This window comes from Eulemur rufifrons, chromosome 8 (assembly GCF_041146395.1).
Source record: "Eulemur rufifrons isolate Redbay chromosome 8, OSU_ERuf_1, whole genome shotgun sequence".
Lineage (NCBI taxonomy): Eukaryota > Metazoa > Chordata > Mammalia > Primates > Lemuridae > Eulemur > Eulemur rufifrons.
In genome coordinates, this window is record NC_090990.1 from 25,411,491 (window position 1) to 25,436,909 (window position 25,419).

General features: G+C 43.9%; 1 protein-coding gene across 2 annotated transcripts; it reads right to left on the reverse strand.

The window, feature by feature from the left end:
• Window positions 1-215: 215 nt before the first annotated feature.
• Window positions 216-24,557, reverse strand: OSCP1 (organic solute carrier partner 1). Of its 2 annotated transcripts, XM_069477685.1 has the most exons (11): window positions 24,446-24,557; window positions 19,356-19,385; window positions 14,124-14,278; window positions 12,116-12,283; window positions 11,515-11,595; window positions 5,031-5,134; window positions 4,491-4,619; window positions 3,892-3,961; window positions 1,884-2,023; window positions 558-621; window positions 216-332 (listed from the first exon to the last, which is right to left on the reverse strand). In XM_069477685.1, the coding sequence occupies exons 1-11, from the start codon at window positions 24,555-24,557 to the stop codon at window positions 216-218; spliced, it is 1,170 nt and encodes a 389-aa protein (XP_069333786.1). The 2 variants fall into 2 exon arrangements, with proteins under 2 accessions (XP_069333786.1, XP_069333785.1); XM_069477684.1 differs by lacking the exon at window positions 19,356-19,385.
• Between the last annotated feature and the right edge of the window lie 862 nt (window positions 24,558-25,419).

The window sequence follows — 25,419 nt, forward strand, 5'->3', positions numbered from 1 at the left end:
AGTGAAGTTCCGATTCATGACAGTGAGGTGGGAGCCAGACTCAAAACAGGACAGAACCTTCCCCTTCATCTGTCACCCAGTCAGGCTTCCGAAATGGTGGCCAAATTGCTTAAAAGAGACTGAAACAGAAGGCACTTTGTATGTCTGCTGCAAGAGGTGTTTTATAGTATGATACGCTTTTCCTTCCCAGTAGGGAAAGTGCCTGGTCAGCAGATCTATAACTCATCCATCATGGCCAGCAAATCATCCCCCTTGCTGGCGCTTGACCTTGGCTGCTCTGTGATCTCAAACTCCCCCATGATCCGAGCCAACTCTTCGTTCCGTTGCTGGTCCTGTTAGAGAAATGAGAGGGGAAAGCGAATGAAGGGGATGTTTCGGCACGGTTGTCTCTTTGTGCAGGAGGCATTTAATTTTTCGTCCCACCACTGTGATGCATTTCAGTTACTCACCTGTTTGTTACAGGCTGATTAGAGAAAAAAAGGGGTCTTTGAAGTTCAAGGTTATTATAAGATGAGGAGGGGAGTAAGATTTGATGCTGCGTAATCCTCGGTACGCACCTGGGTAGCTTGTATGTTGATAACTTCATAGGACAACTCTTCTGGTCTGGTTAGCGCTGCCTGTCTGGATGAGATGGTGAAGAAATGAGTCCAAGTTAGGGCGCTCCCTGCTAGCCCGGCAAACTGGCTCTTGGTAATTTGGCAACCTGTTTTTTCTGCCTCATCTTCTGCCATTGCCCTTCAACTTTCTACCCTATCTCCAACCAATGCACCCTACAGTCCAGGAAGTCAAATTCTTTTAAGTCTCTGTGCCTTTGCACATACTAAACTCTGCCAAGAATGCTTTTCCCCTTATCTACTTGGCAAACTCTAAAACCCAGATCAAATGTCACTCTTTCAATTTGCAAGTACAGTCACCATGTCCTCAATTAGAGCATTCATGACATGGCACTGAAATCACTTAAGTACATATTCATTCTCCCACTAAGCTGGGAGCTTCCTGAGAACAGGATCTAGGTTTTACACTCCATTTTTGTGTCCCCAGCACTTAACATAGTACCTGCCACACAGAAGTAAACGAAAGAAGTTAGTTCAATGAATGTGGAAATAGAAGGCAACCCTCACCCCAAATATTTGGTTGTGAGGAGGATCACATAAGATAATGCTGTGGTCCCCAACTCCCAGGCCATGGACTGGTAGTGAACCACTACTATAAACTGTGAGTGTGAGGGATCTAGGTTGCGTGCTCCTTATGGGAATCTAATGCCTGATGATCTGAGGTGGAACTGAGTTGGTGATGCTAGCGCTGGGGAGCAGCTGCAAACACAGATTATCATTAGCAGAGAGGTTTGACTGCACAATAAATGTAATGTGCTTGAGTCATCCCCAAACCACCCCCCCTGCCCCTGGTCCATGGAGAAATTGTCTTCCATGAAACTGGTCCCTGCTGCCAAAAAGGCTGGGGACCACTGACTTATAATGCACGTAAAAATACTCTGTAAACTGTAAAGAACTGTGTAAATCTTGGTGAATTACTATTGCTATCGGATTTGGGTGAGACTATCTAATCCCAAAGAAATCAAGCTCCAACCTCCCTCTGGTTTCTTAACAGACTTTTCTTACTATGGTCATCTTGGTTTCTAATACTTCTTGTTCAGCTGTGCTCTGCTAGTAAAACATTAGAACACTTTTTTTGAATGACTCTAGAATGTTTAAGCCATCTAATCCTGGTGGATTCTTTAATTAGGTTATTGTATTTGTTGGTATTTCATTTGTGATTTCCACATTTGTATTTATAAGTGTCACTGCTTTGTAATTGTCATTTTGGGTTCTTATCACACTTGGGATTTTTATATATGTCTTTAAAGAAACAGGTTTAAAACATACTCCTCTTCCTCATCGGTGGTAAAGAGATTCAACCGGAATCCTGGCTCTGGGCCACTGGGTTTCTTAATCTCCATCCCTCCCATCAGCCTGGCCAAGAAATTCAGCTCTTCTTTAGCAAGAGGGTTGGGAGCAATGCTTTCCTGCAGAAACAGTTGCATGATTTTTAGCCACATAAAGGTGATCACATTTCCTGCTAAGACCTGAGATTCATGGAGGTATTATAAAATAAAGCAAAACAATAACTTTAAATTATTTTTGGGTCCAAATAAAGCATAGAAAGCAGGCTTAACCAAAAAAAAAAATCATCCACATCTAGGAGAGGGAATCCAGCAATGCAGAAGCCAAAGATTTTCATACTCTCAAGATGAGTGGAAGGCCCCAGGGATCCACACTTCCCCTCAAACTACCTTCCTCCCTGTAGCGGAAGAACATTGCTTCCTCTTCAGTCACCCAGTTCCCTCAGCACTTAAAGAGCCTCAGTTGAGTCTCCAACCACACTCACTCCGACACGCTGCCACACTGCCCTCAGGTGGTGACGGTCGGGAACACACCCTCGAGTCCATTCCCTCCTCTCAGGGTCCTCGCCCCACTTCACCCTTGGCCCCTTCCTTCTAAGCCAGCCTTCCCTTGCTCTGTCTCTCTTGTCACGCTGCTACCAGTTATCTAACATACAGTTCCTGGTTCATTTCTCCCTGCCTGGAAACAAACCCCTCTGCCTCCTGTCTAAAGAAAAAAGTCCAAATTGTTTAAGTCCTTTCCTAATCAGGACTCGGTGTCCCTGTCCCGTGAGGCCTCTGCCAGCAGCCTCAATTAGCTATGATCTAGCCACATGGGAGAGGTGCCACCTCCCCGCTCCCCCGAGCACTATATGCTTTGCCCTTCTGTGTCCCTGCTCATCCTGTTACCTGGGCCTGCATGCCCACTTCTACTTCTCTGCTATTTAGCATTCTACCCACTTTATTTGTTTGTTTGGTTTTGTTGAGCCTGGGTCTCACTCTGTTGCCCAGGCTAGAGTGCAGTGGCATCATCAGAGCTCACTGTAGCCTTGAGCTTTGCGCCTCAGCCTCCCAAGTAGCTGGGGCTATAGGCACGAGGCACGCGCCACCTTGCCTGGGTGATTTTTAAAGTTTTTGTAGAGACCGTGTCTTGCTATGTTGCTCAGGCTGGTCTCGAACTCCTGGGCTCAAGTGATCCTCTTACCTTGGTCCCCCAAAGTGCTGGGATTACAGGTGTGAGCCACTGTGACTGGTCCTATTTTACCCACTTTAGAGCCCCACTTTGATATCCCTTCCTCTGAAAAGTCTTCTTGATCCTGTCCCCTGCCACCCACCCCACTGGACAGGACATATGTTCTTCTGGAACAGCCCTTTGTTCAGAATACCCAGCCAGCCCTTCTACCTTGTTATAGTTATTTGCTTCTATTGTTATCTTTCCCGGGTACCATAAGCCCCTTCAGGATGGGACCATATCTGTCAGCTTTGTGTCCCTGGGTACCCAGCCCATATAAGCAGTTTAATAGATGTTTGCTGAATAATTGAATATTCCATGATTTGTCCTATAGCTAGCCGGGAGCTAGTTCAGTGAAAATTTGTGAAGATGAATTTCAGAGGAAATAAAACCCTACTTGAACTTAGTTACCACATTGCTATATAGGGAAGCATTAAAAAGAGATGTTTTAATGATCAGAATCACACAAGTGCTGGAGTCGGCAACCACGGGCCTAATGGCACTGGTACAATGCTATTTCACATGCATGGTGTGTGGTTCCTGCTTAATTATGGTGGCTGAGCCAAGCCTAAAATTACCTAATTAGTGAGATCAGTGGAAGTCTCCATGAACAGCTACAATTAAAAACCTGCATACTTGTAAGGGTGAATGGAGAAGACTGCAAACAATGAGAGAAATGTTGGCTAGCTTTGAAATCTACAGAATTCCCACACTTCTATCCAGGCCGATTTCTGTATCTAGAAAGAAGCTCTGAGAATGGGGGAGGGAAACAGAGGCTCACCTGTGTCCGTGAGGCTAAGTTCTTCGATGCTCCAGACATGTGGGTTTCCACAGGCCGATTCACACTGTACCTAATGTCAACAGAAAATGGTGACATTATCCAGCCCCTTTCCACTGACTTCCTTCTAATTCGTAAATATAGTTCATAGTTTTCATTTTGAGACGTTAAATTGCATCCAAAAAGGTGCTGTGAGTACAGAATATAACTAAATGTGTGTTAACCACACAAATTTCACTTCTTCCCAAAGAAAAATACCCGGGGAAGCTGTGTGGAAATGCTCCCTCTCTTAAAGGGCAACATGGATCACTGAAAAGACACGAGCATTATCTGAAGGCTATTTCTGGATTTCCACTGCAACAAAGGTTTTGGCTAATTCTCTTCCATGACTATTTAAAATTATATCTTTTCAACCTGTTGAGTTGCCTTATGTTTGGAGTTCTTGGGTGCCCTTTGAAAATATCGGGGCCCCGCATGCATTGTATCTCTGGGCAATTACTCCAATCGTCAGCAGGGATTTTCATAGCAGAAGACAGGCTGTTTTTTTAAACGAAGTGACCTCCTTTGCACTTGAATTCATCCAGGGAAGGAGAACTGCTCACATGTTAGTTCCCAGTTTCAGGACTCGGTCTCCATGAAGTTCGAAAGAACCTTCTCTGAGTGCAGCGACATAGTTTCCGCCATGTTTGAATTCTATCTTCCTTATTTCTTCACCTTTCTTGTTGAACATTCTGCACACAATACAAAGTATGACATGATGGAATGTTCTCCAAGCTTAGGTAGTCCTGCAGGTTTCTTTGTACTATAGAACAAAAAGGAATTCATGCACCCCTTCAAGATAAAGATGTTGTGATAATAATAGTAATACAATTAACAATAATATTTATTGAGCATGTGTTATGTGCGGAGTGCTTTGCAAGCAGTTTAGAGAACTATTATCTCATTCATCCTCACAGTAAATATTTAACAGATGAAGAAATGAGGCCTGGAGAACTGGGTGACTTGCCTCAAGTCCCTCTGCTAAGTGGCGAAGCCAGGATCAGAAGCCGAGGGGCTCAGCAGTGCTGCCTTCTGTGTGGTGGCCCAGTACTGGTTTCCTGGCACCCTGAACACAACTCTGATAATCACTGTTGAGAATTTACCTGATGACCCCAGGAACTTCAGTTCCCCAGGGAACAGGCCCAGACACTGGCAACACAAAGCGGCCATTAGAATTCTGAACTCTCTCCTTTAGAAATATGGACACCTAGAAAAAAATACACTTATTGTCATTTTTCTTGGTATGTTTTCATAGACATAAACATTCTGAGGATCGAAAATGTGTAGTGGTTTGAGAATGTTACCTAGTAAGTTTATAACTCACCGTAACTAACACCTGCAGAGTTATAGTGTTTTTACAAACATACTTTTGAGCTGAACAGCAAGCCTTCCAGGGGAGTCTCATGTGCCCCATTTTAAAGATGAGGAAGCTGAAGTTGAGAGTGAAGTGACTTGTCCAAAGAGAACAATCCTGGCAGGGACAGGATTCCAAACCAAGGTTAACTACAAATTTCACACCCATTCCTTGGGGTTCCCTGCTGACTTTCCAAGTAGCTGTGAGCCTTCAGTTGTAAGAACCTCATTATTGCCATTTTATAGATGAGGAATCACCAGCTCAGAAGTTAAGACATTTCCTCAAGGTCAGCCAGCTGGGAAGGACAGAGCTGAGGATTCAAACCCTTGTGTTTCTGCCTCTGGAGCCTGAGCTCTTACCCGTGTGCTGGACTGGAGAGAAGGGTGCAGCTGGGGCAGGTGGACCAAGTTGGCACTTGAGTTTGAAGGTCTTTTATGTGACTGAAAACATATTATGCTTATTTCTACTCCCTGGTTTGTATACTCTTTGTTGAGGTTTTGGTCATTCACAGATTAAATCCCATTAAGATTGTAGCAGTTAATCAGTTTGACTGGGTCTTATCTTCCTCATCTATAAAATGAGAAATAAACTTCAAGGTCCCTTCAACTCTAAAATTCTACATGTTTATATTAGTAGTATCATCAAGAACAATCATCTGTTCTGCACAAGGCAATGAAAACACAAAGTGATGAGAATGTGTAAGCTAGTAGTTTGGTATGCTAATGTTAGACAGTCTAGGCTTAAACATCAGCTGGGCCATGCTTGGCTCTGGGTTTTGGGTGAGTTACACAAACTTTCCGTGTATCAATTTTCTCTTTGGTAAACTGTGGGTAATAATAGTACCTACTCAGTGGGTTAGTGTGACAACTAAACCAGATGATGTATAAAAGCAGATCCTGACACATCGTAAGTGCTCAATGAATGGTAGCTAATACTCTTAGTATGACAAGTGTAACTGGACACAGGACACAACCATAACATGGAAAAATCATCCACTATAAACAGGAGATGCTAGCTAGCAGGTGCATAGTAGCTTGCTGAGAATGACTACAGGCACGGGGGTGATAGCGGGGCCCGGAGGAAGAAGAGGGGTGTGGAGACACCTCAGAAATAGACAGGAGGAGGCACAAGTCATGTTTTGGGGTGAATGTGTGAACTGGTTTGGTTAGAGGGTTTTCTGGATGACCTCTTTGAGATTCTGTGACTGAGGGAGATGTGTACAGCAACGGAGAAAGAAAATTTGGAGAGAGAAGTGGGAATATATATTAACATATATGTATGTGCAGGACTCTCTGTGAGCCTAATTTTAATAAGGTCAACGATGGCATGGTAGATCTGGAATGTACAAATTTATGTCACATGTGTGTCTGTGTTTGGCCTTGGCTGGACATGACTGTTGGGGCCATCTGCCTGCCCAGCCCCTCTGCTGGCCCTCAACTGAAGGTGTGGCTCTCCTGTGCCCTTTTCCTCCCATTCCACACTTTCTCTTCCCAGGTGATCTCATCCACTTCCATACTCCAGTGCTCACCTCTGTGCTGATGGCTCCTGGACCTCGAGCTCCCACTTAGCCCCCTTCCCTGGGCACCTGACCTGTCTATCCCACTGCCTGTTAGACAGGCCCACCTGTAGTTTCCACAGGATGCACCTCCAATTCATCCTTCTCACACAAGGCTCATCTTTGTCTTGATCAAGTTGCTCCTCCTCTGGAGTTCCCAATCTCAGTGAATGATACCACCAGGCCACCAAGGTAGCAATCTGAGTCCCCTTCCCATCACCTGCCCGCATATATTCAGTCACCAAGCCTCAATCTCATGATCACGCCTTGTGTCTGATCCTTCCTCTCTATCCCAACTATTGCTCCCCACCGCAGACCTTCACCATTTTCTGCCTGGCCTGCTGCAGGAGCCTCCTGACTGGTCGCTCTGCCTTCTTGCCTGCCTGCTTTTTTTTTTTTTTTTTTTTGAGACAGAGTCTCACTCTGTTGCCCAGGCTAGAGTGAGTGCCGTGGCGTCAGCCTAGCTCACAGCAACCTCAAACTCCTGAGCTCAAGGGATCCTCCTGTCTCAGCCTCCCGAGTAGCTGGGACTACAGGCATGCACCACCATGCCCGGCTAATTTTTTCTATATATATTTTTAGCTGTCCATATAATTTCTTTCTATTTTTAGTAGAGATGGGGTCTCGCTCTTGCTCGGGCTGGTCTCGAACTCCTAGGTCAAACGATCCGCCCACCTCGGCCTCCCAGAGTGCTAGGATTACAGGCGTGAGCCACCGCGCCCGGCTGCCTGCCTGCTTTTAATTCATCCATCATTATACTGCCAAAAACACTCTTCTAAACTCATATCTGGTCATGTCCTTCTCCTGCTTAAAATCTTTTATTGGCTTTCTGCCGCCTGCCAGATAAGGCCCACCTGGCCCTTGTTCCTCTCTGCAGCCCTGTTCTAGCCACACTCAATTGCTTGACTGAACTCCCCACCCTCACCAAGCAGTTACATGCCACATGCCTTTACTGAAATGGCATCTTCTGCCTAGGGTGTCTTCTTAACCCCTTCCCTTGCTTTCTCTTGGGCCTGGTAAAAACCTATTTTATTAAATAAAAGCTACCCGCTCTTCTGTGAAGATTTTCCTAATCCGCTTAAGTAGAACTGTCCACTCTCTCCTTTGTGTCTTTTCTCTTTACATTCTTCTATCTCACAACTAAACATCTGTGAGGCACTTACTGCTTTTTTTCCCTTCTCTTTTTTGAGATAAGGTCTTGCTCTGTCACCTGGGCTACAGTGCAGTGGCATCATCATAGCTCATAGCTCACTGCAACCTCCAACTCCTGGACTCAAGTGGTCCTCCTGCTTCAGCCTCCAGAGTAGCTGGGACTACAGGTGTGTGCCACCATGCCTGGCTAATTTTTTAATTTTTGGTAGAGACAGGAGTCTTGCTGTGTTCCTCAGGCTGGTCTCAAACTCCTGGCCTCAAACGATCCTCCTGGCTTGGCCTCCCAAAGTGCTAGGATTACAGGTGTGAGCCACCACAGCTGGCCCCATTTTCTCTTTTCTAATGACTTCCTTGAGGGCAGGAAGCACGTATCCTGTGGAAAGCGGAAGTGCAGGTCACTGAGCTGTGGCGAGATGTCTCCACGACCACTCATCTTCCCCGGGATGATGCCAGGACTCTGGAGGCCAAGAAGAGGGGAGCCAGGGATCTCACTGCCCAGTGAATATGGGCGAGTGACTTGGCAGTCAGTTCAGCAGTGAGTAATGGCTACAGGGCTTTGGACAGTGTTATGGCTGATGGTGTGACCTTACGAGAGAGGGCAGAGTTGTGACAGGGTAAGAATAATGATCTGAAAGCGAGGGGGAAGCCGGCAGAACGCTGACCCTGCTTCTCACATCCTGCCCGCCGCTGAGGGGGAATGACCAGCCTCTGCCAAATGGCCGGCGGACTTCAAATACCACCTCTATGCTGCATGCTGATGATTCCTGCCCGGATCACTCCTCTGAACTCTGGATTTGTGTATTTGACATGGCGACTTGGATGTCTAATAGGCAAATCCAACAAACAGAACTATTAATTTTTCTACCCTAGTGTACTCCCTTCAGTCCTTCCCCATCTCAGTAAATGACACCAATCAGTTGCTCAGGCCCCAAACTTAGTAACTTCTCTTCATTCTTCTTTCCCTCATTCCCCACGTCCAATCTCCTAGTTTTATCGTTCTTGCCCCGAAGGTATATCCCAAATGTGAATACTTCTCACTAACTCCACCGCAGGCACCTAATCCAAGCATTTCCATTTTTTGCCTAGATTTTTTTTTTATTAATAGATTTAAAGAAAGGGAGTCCCCAAGTCTGTTCCATCCAAACGCTGTTGAAGCAAGAGACAGATCCACAGGACCAATGAACGCACCGCCTTGCCTAGATTTCTACAGTCCTCTCCCAACTGCTGTCCTACCTGTACCCTTGCCCCAAATAGTTCACCTTCCGCAACATAAACCCCATCATGTTACCTCTCACCTTGAAATGCTCAGTATCATTTGTTTACTCTTAGAATAAACTCCTTCCTAGGGCCTAAAGCTAAGTCAACTGGCAGGGTCCGGTTTATTGATGACTGGCATCTGTTCTGATTAGTCAGTGTCCATGCTACACAGGTGGTTACATTTATTTTGCACATCACTCCTGCCTAAGAGATGTGCTCTGCTCACACTGGCTCTTTCTTTGCCCAAGGAACACGTTGTGCTTTTTCCCATCTAAGGGGCTTTGACCTCACTGTTCCTTCAGCTTAGATGCTCTTCCCTCAGATCTCTGTTAGTTACATTCTCAGCTAAATGTCTCACCTCAGGAAGGCTGTCCTTAACTCTAGAGCACTATCATCTAAAGATGTGCTATCCAATACAGTAGCTACTAGTTAAGTGTGGCTATGTAAATTTAAATTAAATAAAATGAAAAACTTAATTTCTCAGGCAGTCACACATTCAAAGTGCTCAAGAGCCACATGTGGCTAGTGGTCACTATATGGGACAGCACAGATATGGAACATTTCCATCATCACAGGAAGTTCTCTTGCTGGTCTGATGCAACATCCCATCCCAGTTGCCCTCTCTAACTTTACCTGACACAGGTATTACCGTCTTCCTGAAAGTTATCAGCATGAGAACATAACTGACTTGTCTCTTCCCACTAGCGTAGAACCACTTCAAGGCAGAGACTCTGTCTTGTGCATTTATGTATCTCAGACACTTCAACAGTGCCTGGCGTAGAGTCAGCACTCAGTAAACATTTGCCAGACTGACTAGTTTTCCAGGGATGAAATGTTTTCAGGTAGAGCAGCTAATGGACTGGAGGTGTAAGGGACACTCTACGAAGAGGCTAAGATAGAATGATGTTTTCCAACAATGGAAGCAATGGAAAGAACAGGAGGAACGTCCACGATGGAAGGATGCATGAACGAGAATGGGAGTATGGGAGAGGGTGGGGGGCCCGAGAAGCCTGGCCTTTAGGAGGCAACTCTGGGGGAGTTCTAGAGAGCCGAAGGGGGTCGGGAATTTAGATGGTTGTAAGTGTTCAAGACTTCGAATGGAATTGGTCTCAGTGTAGATTCTGTCAGGCGCCAGCACACAGGTCAGAGCCTTGGCCACATTAAGACAATTTCACATTGTTTTCGCGACATCACAGAGAGCTTGGATATTGGCTGAGCAGTTTCGTATTTGCTTTGGTTAAACAATGAGCAAGGGGTTATTAGAGCAGAGCTGTGTTTTTTTGATTTAGTTGGTTTTGTTAACAATTTTTTTTTTTTAAATTGGGCAACACTTTATTCCATAAAATAGAATAAGTGTTGCCAGTTTTGCTAACAAATCTAAAAACTATTAAGACTATTTTGAAAATAGAGGAAATCTGTATAGGCAATCCCAAATTGCAGCTGAGCAGAAATACCATTAAACACCAGACTTGGAAAGCCAGCCCCGATGTTACAGATCAGTGGCAGAATATTGACAAGATATGTGATTCTAGTTCTCTCGGTAAACATTCTGATATTTCATTGCCAGCCCATTTAGCAATTAAAGCTTAATGTGTTTTGTGGTTTAGTACACTTCAATGATTTTGCTATAAACTTATTATTAGGAAAGGCTTTGCATTATAATGAATTTTATCTTGTCAGAATTGAGAAACCAATATGCCTGTTTGTATTACTACAGTCCATAAAATAATGCCCAAATGTGTACAGCCTTGGAAACAGTATGATGGAGAATTTTCAAAATTTCAAAACTGGGCCGGGCGTGGTGGCTCACGCCTGTAATCCTAGCACTCTGGGAGGCCAATGTGGAAGGATTGCTTGAGCTCAGGAATTCGAGACTAGCCTGAGCAAGAGTGAGACCTTGTCTCTACCCAAAATAGGAAAAGTTAGTCAGGCGTGGTGTAGTTCCAGCTACTCAGGAGGCTGAGGTGGGAGGATCACTTGAGCCCAGGAGTTCAAGCCTGCAGTGAGTTATGATCACACCACTGCACTCCAGCCTGGGCAACAGAGTGAGATCTCATCTCTAAAAAATAAAAAATAGAAATAAAAAGTAAAAAAAAAAAAATTTGAAAACTGCCAAGATTTATTATCAGAGTGTTTATCATCGGAGAATGAAACCCTGTGGGCATCGCTAACTGAGCAAAATCTCTGCTGTTGTCTGCCCTGATGGCTGGCGCCCTGTTCCCCTAGCACAGCAGATGCAGGGCGTTCCTGAGGCTGCCCATTCACTTACTCGGATGTGCAGGTCTTGGAAGAAGACGAGGAGCGTCTGCCGGATCAGCTGGAACTCCCCAGCAGAGAGATCGCCGTATGTCTGCCGAAGGCAAAGCAGAAACACTTCACTTTCAGAAGTGAGACGAGTAGTGTGGACAGGCAGGGGCAGGCGGGTGCTCAGGGATGGGAACCAGGAAGGCAAGGAGAGGACTCAGCTGCTAGGGCAGGAGGGCCACAGGGGAGCCAGCACTGCTCCCTCACTGGGGACAAACCCTGTTACGCCACACCTGCACAGGTGTACACCTCATCTCTCTCATTCTCCACGGACCTGGAGAGGCTACTCTCCAAGATTTAGCAGAACACCTGTCACCAAATCCCTTTCAGAAAAGTGAGGAGAAAATGGCTTTTCCAGTTTTGAAGGCAACAGTAAGAGGGCATAAGACGATAGTGCCTATTATAATACCAAAATGGATACTTGTAGATTTATAGAATCTTCTGGGAGAATGGCAGGCTTTGCTATTCCTCATCCTGTTTGCTTTGCCATGGAATCTGCCTATTCTTAACAAAGGGAAGAGAACAAGTATTGGGGCGGAGAGGTGATAAACTGATGATACTCTTACTTCCATCAGCTGCCGGAAAGTCTCATCTACTTGATGCAGGATGGTTGGGGAGTCTTGGATGAATCCCTTGATGGCATCTAAATGATTGAAAGTGACCAGCAGTACATCCTTGGGACGGGGACACAGCAACACTTGGTATTTGAAAGCCATTGTCATCAGGTCATAGAGCTGCCAACCCACACACAAACAGGATAAATAGGATTATCAAAGCAAGCAACATAAGAATCTCCAAGTCAAGCATTTACTGAAAACCAACTCTGGGCTTACCATACAGCTCAGGTGACTTTATCAGTTATCACCCAGACCAAGACACTTTTGGGAGTAAAAGGGGTGATATTAATAATTAAACCAGGGCAAGAGGAGTTAACTGGGACATTCCTGGGCAAACTACGAATTCTGGTCACCCTATGTGTATTGCTGTTAGGACAGACATGAAACAATATTGGCAGCGGTGGCATCTGGAACCAGGCACTGAACTTGGAGAAAGAAAACCCCAATTCAAGTACTCCTTTGCTGCTGACTTACTGCATGGCCCTGGCCAAGTTTCTTAACCTTTCTGGACTTGAGTTTTCTCATTTGTAACAAATACTCCAATTTCCCAATTGCAGAGCTGCTGAGAGGGGTAATTGAGATGATATGTGTGAAAGTGGCAAAGGGTAAAGTTCCACAACTGTGTAAGAACAATTTTAAATGAAGAATGATGCTTACTACGATGTCAACAAGCTTAGCAACATATGTGTAGTATGACTGTATTTAGTTGTCGTATGTCCTTGGGTTCTTCTTGGTTGTGACAATTTCCCTGACTTACCTTGATTTTGGAGACCTTGACAGTTTTGAGTACTGGTCAGGTATTTTGTAGCAAGACCTCTGAATGGTATTTGTCTGATGTTTTTCTTTTTTTTTCTTTCTTTCTTTTTTTTTTTTTTGAGACAGGGTCTTGTTTTGTCACCCAGGCTGGAGTGCAGTGGCGTCATCATAGCTCACTGCAACCTCAAACTCCTGAGCTCAAGTGATCATCCTGCTTTAGCCTTCTGAGTAGCTGGGACTACAAGTGCATACCACCATGCTCAGCTGATTTTTTAAAAAATTTTTTTGTAGAGACAGTGCCTCGCTATGTTGCCCAGGCTGGTCTCAAACTCCTGGCCTCAAGTGATCCTCCTACCTCGGCCTCCCAAAGTGCTGGGATTACAGGTGTGAGCTACCGAGCCTGGCCTGACATTTTCCTATGGTTAGACTGGGATATGAGTTTTGGGGAGGAAGAACATAGAGGTGAAGAGCCATTTTCATCACATCGTATCAGGATACGTACTAGCAACATGACTTGTCACTGTTGATGTTGACCTTGACCACCTGGTTGAGGTAGTTTGTCAAGTTTCTCCACTGTAAAGCTAACTATTTTCCCCTCCTTTCCATACTGTACTCTTTGAAAGGAAGTTCACACTTAATGAGTGGGGAGTGAAGCTTTCCCTTCTTGAGAGCAAAGTATCTATATAAGTCATTTGGAATTCTTCTAAACAGATTTGCCTATCCTCTGCCATTTATTTGTGTGCAATTATTATTTTAAAAACCAGAGTGTCCCAATAATTTGTTTCCCAAAGAAACAGGTATGGTCACATTATAAGTAAAGACTGAGCATTTTAAAATTTGCTTTAAAAAATGCCTGGTTTCCTCATTGCAGCATGAGATTTGTTAAACAAATGAGGCAGAATTAGTTTTTAGGGTTGAGTGTTTATATTTGGTTAAGGCATGTGTTTCTGGGGTTCATAAATATAGGCATGAAAACCGGCACTCTCTTTGGGCAGGGGGAATGACACAGACAACTGAGGGGTTGGTGTGGATGACTTCCAAGGTCTTTCCCAACTCTAAAACTCAACAACTACTGGTATGTACACATGCCTATTTCTCTCAAGGCATCATTGTATAGGTCATGTCATTTGATCCCAGTCTATGATCATCCACAAAGGGTACAGAAATGCATCCAAGAGGACAGAGGCAGCTGTCTGCTCACCTTATCCATGCTGGCCTGGTTCAGTCTCATAATGGAGGCATGAGCCAGGCGGTCATAGACAGTCCTCAGGGCCTTCTTGGAGTAGAGCTCTTGGGGTTTGAATAATTCCTCCATAAACTTTCTATTGAACATGGTAGAGATGATGTCGTTGAGAACTGTAGAGATAAGAGAGAGTACAGCTGAGCAAGGTACTGGAGGAAGCTTTATTCAGAAACACTTTTTGTGTACTGATGGAGGAGTCGGGCATGTGCAGTACAGAGTGGGGATCCTGTGTGCCTGTTGAGATCAGCTCCCTGGGGGAACCACACAGATATCCCCATGGAAAGCGGGACTCTGAGATTGCTTTATGACACCATTTCAGGGCAAACATAAATGATGACAATGTACAAATGTGTGGTGCTTCAAGATTATACCACTTTTACATACATTATCTCACTTGATAAGGAAATGTTTCTTCTTTGTTTATTTATTTATTTTTTGAGACAGAGTCTCACTCTGTTGCCCAGGCTAGAGTGAATGCCGTGGCGTCAGCCTAGCTCACAGCAACCTCAAACTCCTGGGCTCAAGCGATCCTACTGCCTCAGCCTCCTGAGTAGCTGGGACTACAGGCATGTGCCACCATGCCCGGCTAATTTTTTCTATATATATTTAGCTGTCTATATAATTTCTTTCTATTTTTAGTAGAGATGGGGTCTCGCTCTTGCTCAGGCTGGTCTCGAACTCCTGAGCTCAAACGATCCGCCCACCTCGGCCTCCCAGAGTGCTAGGATTACAGGCGTGAGCCACCGTGCCCGGCCTCTTCTTTGTTTAAAAAAGATTCTTATAAGCATCTTAGATCTCTTCCTTAAAATGAGAAATAGCAACACTTTTTAAAAAAGCAAATCTGAACATTTTTACTTAAACTTCATAAAAATGGGCAATAATGGTAATTGACTCTTCTTTGAAAAACATTTTATGCAAATAGATATATCTACCGACTAGAGACTAAAACACTTCTAATGTTTCTATAAGACATGTACTTTGAATAGCACCATGTTAGAATGCCTTAGTTTCTATATTTGATCTATAATATTGATATCATACTGTAGGGATATATCTCATACTGTCGTTCAAATGTAAGGTTTCCATGTGTTGAGAATAAAAGAAGTGTGCAAACGAAGTATCTTTAATTTGAGGTCTTCATTCATTTAGATATTTCGTACTATTCAATAAAATATCACTAGTTAAGGGCTAGGAAAATTCTCTGGTATGAGAAACAGGAACAGGTATGGTTGAACAGAGATTATTCTTAATTAAGCCAGTTATTCTGGCCTAAATGAGAGTATGTGGATACTGAGAGTATATGTTCCATAGAAATTAAAATTTGAAAGAAAACCGGGTTACTTAAAATGATTATACAAAATTAATTATTAAACATGAGTGCTTATTACTGAAATATATAAATTCCCCCTTCCTTTGCTGAACACTAAGGACATGCCAGGTGATCGGCTGTGGCCATGTATCTTTAGAAGGGCAAGGTAGAGCAGTGAGTCATTATTTCAGGCACTCTCTACCTGTAAGTAATTGACAGAAGTGCCCTGAGGGCTTGAGCCAGCGTTTAAAACCATCTCGATGCATTTTATGGGGCAAGGAGGAGCTGAGGGCTGGTTACACTTAAATCTTAAATGGAAGGGCTACAGAGAGATGGGAGAGGGGAACATGTTTTCCTCCACACTGACACAAATGAACCAACTGACTGTGACTCCTTACAGAAGTGTTGAACTCACACTTGACCTTTGGATTTTACTCTACACTCCATCCTATTGCTCTGTGAGGAAGAACCAAATCCCTTGCCAACACAGGGTACCCCTCACATCTGACAATTTCAACCCATCAAGCTTGTCCTTAATGTGCACTAACATTTCCCCACTGTGGACAGCTTGGAGACATAAGAACTCTTCTGGGTTTGTATCATGCCTGGTCATTTTCCTTCAACCAAAACAAAACAGGACCTGCAATAAAGTGGGTTTTCTAACTTTTTTCTTACCACAGCCTGTACAAAAGCAGAATTTGCAAGGAAACAGGTATAACTGAAAAGATACTTGTAAATCCTCAAAAGAGAGAATAGGGAGAATTTCCCACAGATTTACGTAGGCCAGGGAGGAGTGCCAAGGAGCAATAATTCAAGTTAAAGCATCATATCCACTCTGATCGGGTTAACATTTACAAAGAGCTACCGTTCACCTAGATGCTGAGTCATTTCTCTGGGGTCTTTAAGCCCTTATCAGGATTTTCAGAATCCTCTATAGCTGAGACCCAAATAAATCAGTTCTAAGAGAAAGAAAATCCTAACTAAGGTGATTGTTAGCTACTCTGGCAAAGTAAAAAACAAAATGAAGCCTTTCCTCTTGGGAAGTGAAGAAGCTCTAAACCACCAAAGCTCCTGGCACAAGAACGTGCTGAAAGTTCACCTCTGGGAAGAGAAGACAGCAGACTCTGTCCTTGTGGGCAGAGCAGTGAGTACAAATGCCCCCAAAGAGGAAATGGCAGTTTAATGGTTGAGCCCTGGCACCTAGGGCTGCCACCTCTTATTTCATTCTTTGGAAAGAATATGGAGAGACACAGTAACATGTTTTCTTCTCACAATGTGCTTCACCTAGCACTTGGTTGGGGCAGGCCTATTATGCATCAGACGCTGAGATAAACACTGGGCACAAAGAGGAAGGAGATGTTATCTTGCCCTAGAAAAGCAGCCCAAATCATATTTAAGTTAAACCTGAGAAATAGTTTTAATCAAACCTCTTAGACTGTCTTAGTTTTTGGCACTCAAATGAGTTTAGCATACTTTTCTTTTCTTTCTTTTTTTTTTTTGAGACAGAGTCTCACTCTGTTGCCTGGGCTAGAGTGAGTGCCGTGGCGTCAGTCTCGCTCACAGCAACCTCAAACTCCTGGGCTTAAGCGATCCTACTGCCTCAGCCTCCCGAGTAGCTGGGACTACAGGCATGCGCCACCATGCCCGGCTAATTTTTTGTATATATATATTTTAGTTGTCCATATAATTTCTTTCTATTTTTAGTAGAGACGGGGTCTCACTCTTGCTCAGGCTGGTCTCGAACTCCTGACCTTGAGCGATCCACCCGCCTCGGCCTCCCAGAGTGCTAGGATTACAGGCGTGAGCCACCACGCCCGGCCTTAGCATACTTTTGATGGGGCAGGAATGTATCAGATTTTATCAGGAAGAGACTAAGGCAGGGGAGGGAAGGGATTTTTTGCAGATGCATCAGAAAGTTGGTAACTGGGTTTTCAATATATCAGGCTTCTAGTCTTGGGTTCAAGTTATGAAGTTAGTTTCTGCTCATGATTATTATTTTAATTATTATTATTTTTCAGAGACAAGTTCTTGCCGTGTTGCCCAGGCTGGAGTGCAGTGGCTATTCACGGGTGCAATCATAGTGCACTGTGGCCCTGAACTCCTGGGCTCAAGTCACCCTCCCTCCCTCAGCCTCCTGAGTAGCTAGGACTATAGGCATGCACCATCACACCTGGCTTTCTGCCTATCACTTCTGAACACTTAAGTTAAAATAAATTCCAGGGATTCAATAACTTATATGAAAAGCCCTCAAAAGCCACACTTCATGTCTGAAATTCTGCCATACATCAAAGGGTGGGCCAAAAATTGCTCAAGAGAAGTGTCAAAAGATGGTTATGAAATATAGCAAAAGTGTATCAAGCACTTCAATTGGGCTTTTCTTTGAGCCTGGGTTGATGAAATAATTGTCTTGATGACAGCAATTGTGTTTTTACCAATTACCTCTGCTCTAAATCCACTTGTTTATGGGAACGTGCAATTTGGAGCCAAGAGTTTTGGAGAGAAGTGAGGAGACCCTCGTGAGTGGTTACATGTTTCGAATCCTTACTATATTCCAGGCACTGGGTTTAGAACTTTATGTGCATTGTCTAATTTAAACTCCAAGACAATTTTCAATTATTATTCTCATTCTATTAAGGATGAAGATAGAATCTTAGAGAGTTTAAAGTCCAAGGTCACACAACTGGTGGTAGAATTGAAATTAGAATGGGATCTGTTTGATTCTGATGTTTGTGCTCTTAAATATTACATATGTTACCTGCCCAGCATACTTGGTGTGGTAAGAATATTTAAAATACCAAGGACAGCCAAGCACAGAAAGACAAATCTCACATGTTCTCACTCATATGTGGGAGATAAATATTAAAACAATTGATCTCATGGAGACAGAGAGTATAATGACAGTTACCAGAGGCTGGGAAGGGTAGCAGAGAGTGGGGGATAAAGTGGGGATGGTTAATGGGTGCAAAAATATAGTTAGAACGAACAATATCTGACAGCACAACAAAGTGACTATAGTCAACAATAAGTTATGGCATACTTTAAAATAATTAAAAGAGTGGAATTGGAATGTTCTTAACACAAATAAATGATAAATGCTTGGGGTGATGGATACCCCAATTACCCTGATTCGATTAATTCACATTGTATGCCTGTATCAAAACATCACATATATCTTATAAATATATACAACTATTATCTAACCCCCCCAAATAAAATATTGAGGACAGCTGATGACAGGCATAAACTACACCCAAATGTCAAATGATGGAAGGTACCTGTGATATTTGAAGGCTGAGAAAGGCTAAGGCATTATTCTGAGGAGTTGACAACCTTTTCACGTTTGTGCCTAGTGAAGGGGAAACTGAAGATTTTGGATGAGGCCACACTACATGCACGATATCATGCCTTCTGCCCACAATGCTGGCAGCCATGCAGTCACATGCTTCCATTTTTCTTGGTTGCTCAACAGATACCTCTGTGTGCTAAGGAGAATGGGTCAGGGAGGGTCACTCATGTTGAAACACAATTCTTTGGTTACACAATACTTTAACAAAGTTGTTTTAAGGACTACCAAATAAGATACGTTCTCCAAAAGTGTAGCTACAGCCCCAGCTGTCCCTGCAAAGCTTGGAACTGAAAAAAGGAGACATCACTTCGGTACAGTATAGCCCTTTTGTCAAAATTTGCTTAGTTTTCACCTGTGTTTATTCCTTTTAAGTAAAAATTAAAATGTATAACCAATATCTCAGCTAAAGAGAAACTCATACCTATTTTCTTACTTTGAAATAGTTAAGAGTGGTCCCCACTTTAAGCCCCACTGATAAAGGCCTGAATGAACCTGTGGATACAGACTGAATACATGCAGCCCAGATATAGCATACCTCGTTTTCTGTCCACCTCTGTCCATTCATCTACATGAAGCATATAAAAAGAAAACACCAGTTCATGAAGCAAGAACATTATTTTCAAGGAGTCTTTAAAAATACCAATTCCAATGATCTGGTCTATGCAACTCTACTTTTCATATTTGCATTTAATGTCTAACGTGAATACGCTACCTTCCATTTGAAACTTTTAAAAGGACGATGGATAAATAACAAGTTCCAAAAACGCCCAAGAAAGGGAGGCAGGGGGAAAAAAAAGCCCAAGAAAGGCTATGAGAGAGTGGCTTAGGGAGACAGAAAACTCAGGAGGACTAGCTACCTTGGGGTTCATCTTGCAAGGTTAAAGAAGCTATTCTCTCTAATGCTGTAAGAATGCACACCATTCTAAAGCAGGCTTTTAAAGACACTAGCCTCAAGCTGGGCACAGGGGCCTGTAGTCAGTCCCAGCTACTTGGGAGGCTGAGGCAGGAGGCAGAAGGATCCCTTGAACCCACAGTTCAAGACCAGCCTGGGCAACATAGTGAGATCCTGTCTCAAAAAAAAAAAAAAAAAAAAAAGACACTGGCCTTCACAAGGAAGAATAATTCTAAGAACAGGTAGAGAAAGGAGTTTCTTTGTGTACAATCTGATTTCCTATTACTATAAGATTTCCCTTCCTAAAGTACAGATGAAGCTGCTCAAATTAGAAAACTTGAAATATGAATTAAAATGAAAATATGTCAATATTTGTGTCTGTATTACTGTTTATGTATAGATGTGCGAATTCCATGTAAAAATAAGGAAGTAGTGATGGGACCAACTGTAAAGAAAGCTCCTAGGGACAAAGGTAGTCAGGGAGATCCCAAAAGGAGACTAAATAAGGAAAAATGCGGTTGGTTAGAGAAATCTGTGAGAATCAAGACCCTTTATGGGTTGAGCCCTGGCTCTACTACTTACTAGCCATATAAACTTCAAGCAATTTGGTTAATTTGTTTTTTCATCTATGAAATGGGGCTCATGATAGTACCTACCCCATGGGGTTGTTGTAGGGCTAAATGGGTAATACATGTCAAACACTACCTGGCTTCTTTTCTAGTTCTGCTTTTTCTACTGAAGGACATTGGATACCACCAGTAAAGGATGAAAGATGACTTTTTTTCTTTCCTTAATTTTTGGGGGAGATTTCAATCTAGAAAAGTCACCCCCAGATAAAGAGTTCTGGACACACCCACATTTTAAAAAACATTTTGTAATTAATGGTCTCCTTTGGAAACATTTGCCACGAAATTGTTTCAGGGCTGATTTCTGAAGTTATAATCAAAGTATATACGTGCCTTCAATAAACAACTGACACATGGCTTTCATACACAATACCAACAGCTCCCAAGAGACCAGTTTGAAAGCATGCCTTGTGCCATGTCCAAACTGACAGCAAAGGATTCCTACTGCAAGGTCAGACTCCTCCGGGAAAATTCACTATCTTTCTCTCCCAAGAGTCACGGGCTTTTGGAGAGAAAATATTGGGAGAATAGCCCCAGGAGTCTAGCCTTCTTAAAGCAGATACCATTTTCTTTGGTATAATGTCCACATCTTCTATCTTTCTGCAGTATTTATTTAACTGGTGATCTAGCGTGACACGCTTGTGGGAATTCAGAGAGCTGGAGTTTCCTCTAGAGGGTATGTTTGGGAACAGTGGCACTGCAAGGGGTTCATGTCCCCTGAGGAAGAGTGACTACTTATTGTTGATAAAATGAAACTGGCAAATGCCTCCCCAGGAGTACGGAGGTACTCCCCAAGGCACCCAGGCTCAGCACCAGCAGGGGTCTCTGTGGTGCTGTGTGCTCTCCGCTCCTTTCTTCCTGAGGATCCAGGAAAGGAAAACACCCTGTTTTTCTATTATTTCTGCAGATGACTTATTTGTGACAATTCCACTTTAGTTATATTTTGAATACGAGGTAGGCCCGAGGCTATCCAGAGCTGGTTGTTAAATTCTATTTCTCTAGAAATAGAAACAGAACCTCACTGCCATTTGGTTGCTCAGTACTACACTGTGATCTGCACGTCTTGGAAAAATCATTTCATGGCCCCATTTCTGTAAAATAAGGAATGTAAACAAAATGTAATAGGCCCCTATTTATGAATATTTTAAAGAGAATGGGAGTGAGGCAAAGGTAGCTGTTATTATTCTCACTATTGCTTAAAACACGGGACAACATTCACGATGCAACACTCAAAGTTGCCCCACAGAGAGAGCACTTCCTTTCTGTTGAATGCTAAACTAGAGGCTGCACTGTGGGGGGAAACTGCAACATCTGCACTGGCCTTGTGGGAACAGGGATGGCCTCCAGGAGACCAATTAGTTGTGTAAGATAATGAAAACATCTAGAAGAAATATGATTTCCATTCAAAGCTTCAGCAAGGACTAGTTTACCATGTCTGGCATTTTACAGGCCTATGGGTACAGGCATCTGTTACAGTGTCTCCCATTCCTGCAGCTATACCGACGATTCTAAACAGTAGAATGGAATAGATCAGTGTTTTTCAGCTTTTTGAATCCTAAGCTCCCTGCCCTGCTCTCTCATTTTATCTTCTACAAATCCCCATCAGCCAACTACTTTCTGTCATTTCTTTTATAAAATCAGTGGATACACAGGGTATTTTCTTCAAACTCCTCCCTCTTTTCCTGACCTACCAGCCCCCACAAAGATCCTTATATAATTCCCCCAGGTAGCAGCAAAATGCAGTGGTTAAGGGCATAAATTGGTTAAGAGTATGAGCTCTGGAGCCTGATCCCCTTGGTTCAAATCCTTTACTCCTCCTCTTACCATCTATGTAATTCTGGGCAAATTAGCTTTAGTTTTCCCATCTACAAAACGGGAACAGTAATATCACCTATGCGATAGGACGGTTGTGAGGATTAAGGTGTTTAAGAAGAATCTTTAGTACATGGTGTTTAATTTTTTATTGTTTTATTGTTGTTGTCATCAGGAAGATATGTCCTTCAGTTTTAGAATCAGTCACTGGAGTGGATCAATAGCCCTACTGAATGGCTGGATCAAGTTCCATCCAGAATCTCACGTGGTGTTTGACATTCACCCCAAAACTGTGCAATCAATGAGTGTATGAATGTGAATTACTAAAGATGGCTGAAACTCCCAAAAGCTGAACCTAGCAAAACCAGAAGGACTATAGCTCTTGAAGACAAAGCCATCCCCTAGTATTCACAGGGTCTTGCCCAGACCTCCTCTTGAAAGATAATACCTATTACTTATTGTGCAAAACATGTTAAATACATTATCTCATTCAATCCTTACAATTTTGTTTTAAGGTATGTATTGTTATTATCATTTTATGGAGAAAGAAACAGGCTTATGGAGGTTATACCCCAAGGTCATCCAAGTAGTTAAATGGCAAAGCTGGAATTGGGACCCAGGTCTGTATGACTCCAGAGAGTATGCTCTTAATTGCTAATTTACACTATCTTCCAAGATGCAGACTACCAGTCTGAGCACCCTGGCCTATCACCTCACTAGTGCCATTAGCCTGAATGAAATCAGATCATATAGGCACCAAGGAAAGCAGAACACTCTCAAAGAAGAAATGACAGTACCGTATAAAACTGCCAATTTTGATGATCAGTTCAACAAACATTTGCTGAACACTGATTTATCGTGGTCTAGGAATTATGCTAGGTGCTGGAGTACAAAGATGTGATTAAGACAATCGAGTGGGGGAGACAGACACATAACGGATCATTTCAGTATAATGTGGCCAGTGATACGGCAGAGAGAGACACAAATGGAGAGCCATGGGAGCACAGGGTGATATGAGAGTATGGGTAGGCCCTTTCCCCATGTGGGGAGGCCTCCTGAAGGAGATGATTGATTCTGAAGCTGAATAGTGTAGGGTGGAAGAGGAAGAATGGAGGGATGGGAATTACTAGCATGGAAACATGAATGAACATGATTTAAGTGGAGATCTACAAGCAGTTTGGTATTATTGGGATACAAAATAGGAGGCAGGCAGTGGTGGGAGATGGGACTGTAGAGGTGGACAGAGATCAGAGCAGGAAGGGCCCTGAATTGTCCTGCACAAGGACTTGGCCTTGATCCAGACAGCAGTGGAAAGCTGAAAAAGGGTTTAAGTATGGGAAAGTATGGACAGAGCTGCATTCAGAAAGCAGCAATGTGCAGAATGAATGAAGCAAGTATGCTACAGGGATAATCTCTCTATGCACAGACTTGGACTTAATCACACAGACACAACAGTTAATGTCTGAATATGTATTCTTAACATCTGAATATGTAGTTTAACATCAATTGAGCATATAGAGACTGTTGGGGAGAATGTTTTTAATCAGTGGCCATGTCAATTGTATTTGTATCAACTTTTTCTCCTCTATGTTGAAATACAATATTTCCTTTATACTGAATCCTACAAATTTGGTGAAAGCAGTTACTTGCTGAACAGGGAGGAAAAGAGTGGCAGAGCATTCTGAGTGGTCATTCTTTGGGGATTAGATGTGGTGTACAGGGGAGACAGACTTTGAATTTTAGAAGCTCTCATATAATTATTTTCACAATTGCATTCCTTTCTAACACTTGTGAAGGGAAAGACTTTCTTATGTTTTTAAATTTATTTATATTATTTTAGAACCCCACATTTCTAGAAATGGCTTCTGAAATGAGCAAGACCAGTCTCGGCTTACGTGGGAGGATACTACATAGAGGAATGGAGACACAGAACCTGTTCCTTTGGGGCAAAGAGGATGCTTGGACTCGCAAAAGGTACGTTACTGGGTGGTAGGCAGCTGGGACTCCTACATTTGCAGGGGACTGGTTGTCAAAAGAGACGGGGAAGCTAGTGGGGATCAGGTACCCTAATTATATCCGTTGGGGGCATTAAGTTCCTCTGCCGTGAAAAGATCTTTTGGAGGATATGACTCCTGAGGGGCTCCAACTGGGTAGTGGCTGTGGCTTGGGAGAAAGGTCCTTGGCTATAAGAGTGAAGTGTGCAGGGGTGCGGGTCTGAATGTGGGTGTTAGGGCGGTGGCGAAGGGGCCCGGCTGCGGGGTGCGGGTCTGGTTGTTGGGGCCGGGCGCTTCTCACCTTTTCGGGCCTTGTCTACCGGGATGTTCTGGGCCCGCAGCCGCTGGTCCAGGATGTACAGCATCTCCCCGCCCAAGTTCAAGAAAAGCAGCGGTAGCGTTCGCATCGACATGGTGCCAGAGGCAAGCAGGGCTGGTGAAAGGCTCCAAGGTTAGGCAGCCAGCGGCCTGGAGGCCCCACCGGAGCGTCCCAGAAGCCTAGTTGCTAAGGCAACGCCGCGTCGGGAAAAGACAGCCAATCAGAAGGCGGTTTGGTGGGAGGTGCCCTGAGAGAGGGTGCTCATTGGGCTGACTGGAGGACCACCTCGCGTGGATTTGTCTGAGGCGGGCGCTGGCGCGGCCGCAACGCTGGGCTCTGCTAGGAAGCGCTGGTTTTGAATTTTTAAAGCCTCCCTCCGAAGGGCTACGGCCGGGAGGTCTGGGGTCCGGCCTTGGCGCCCAGCCTCGGCGCAGCCAACCCGTAGCTCGGGACTCGGGCATGGAGGAAGGGGGCCTGCGGCCCCGGGTGCCCATGGAAGAGGAGAGCCCGAGCAAAACGCCTTTAGAGCAGGCTCGGCCAGACGGACCTGGGCTAGAATCACGGCTCGGTATTTCCTAGCTGTGTGACTTCGGGCAGGGTTTTTGTGCCTTGGCTTTCTCTTACGTAAAATAGATGTAACATCCCACTCATAGGACTGCTGAGCGGAATCAGTGAGATCATGGAAAACACCCCCTCTGTGGGCAACTTGCCCACACCACAAGAAAGTCTTTCCTTGACATAAGCCAAGCTTAAGTCCTTTCCTCCATCCCACGCCCTCCCTAGTCTGTTTTCCTTCCTCTCCAGCCGAGTTTTTTTTTTGGAAGGGTAGTACACTCACAACCTGAATTTAACAGCCTCACTCCCCACCTCACTATAACTGAGACTGACCTCCTTCCACCCCACCGAAACTGCTTCGCCATGAATACTTTTTGGTTCTCTTAACTGACATCGCAGCA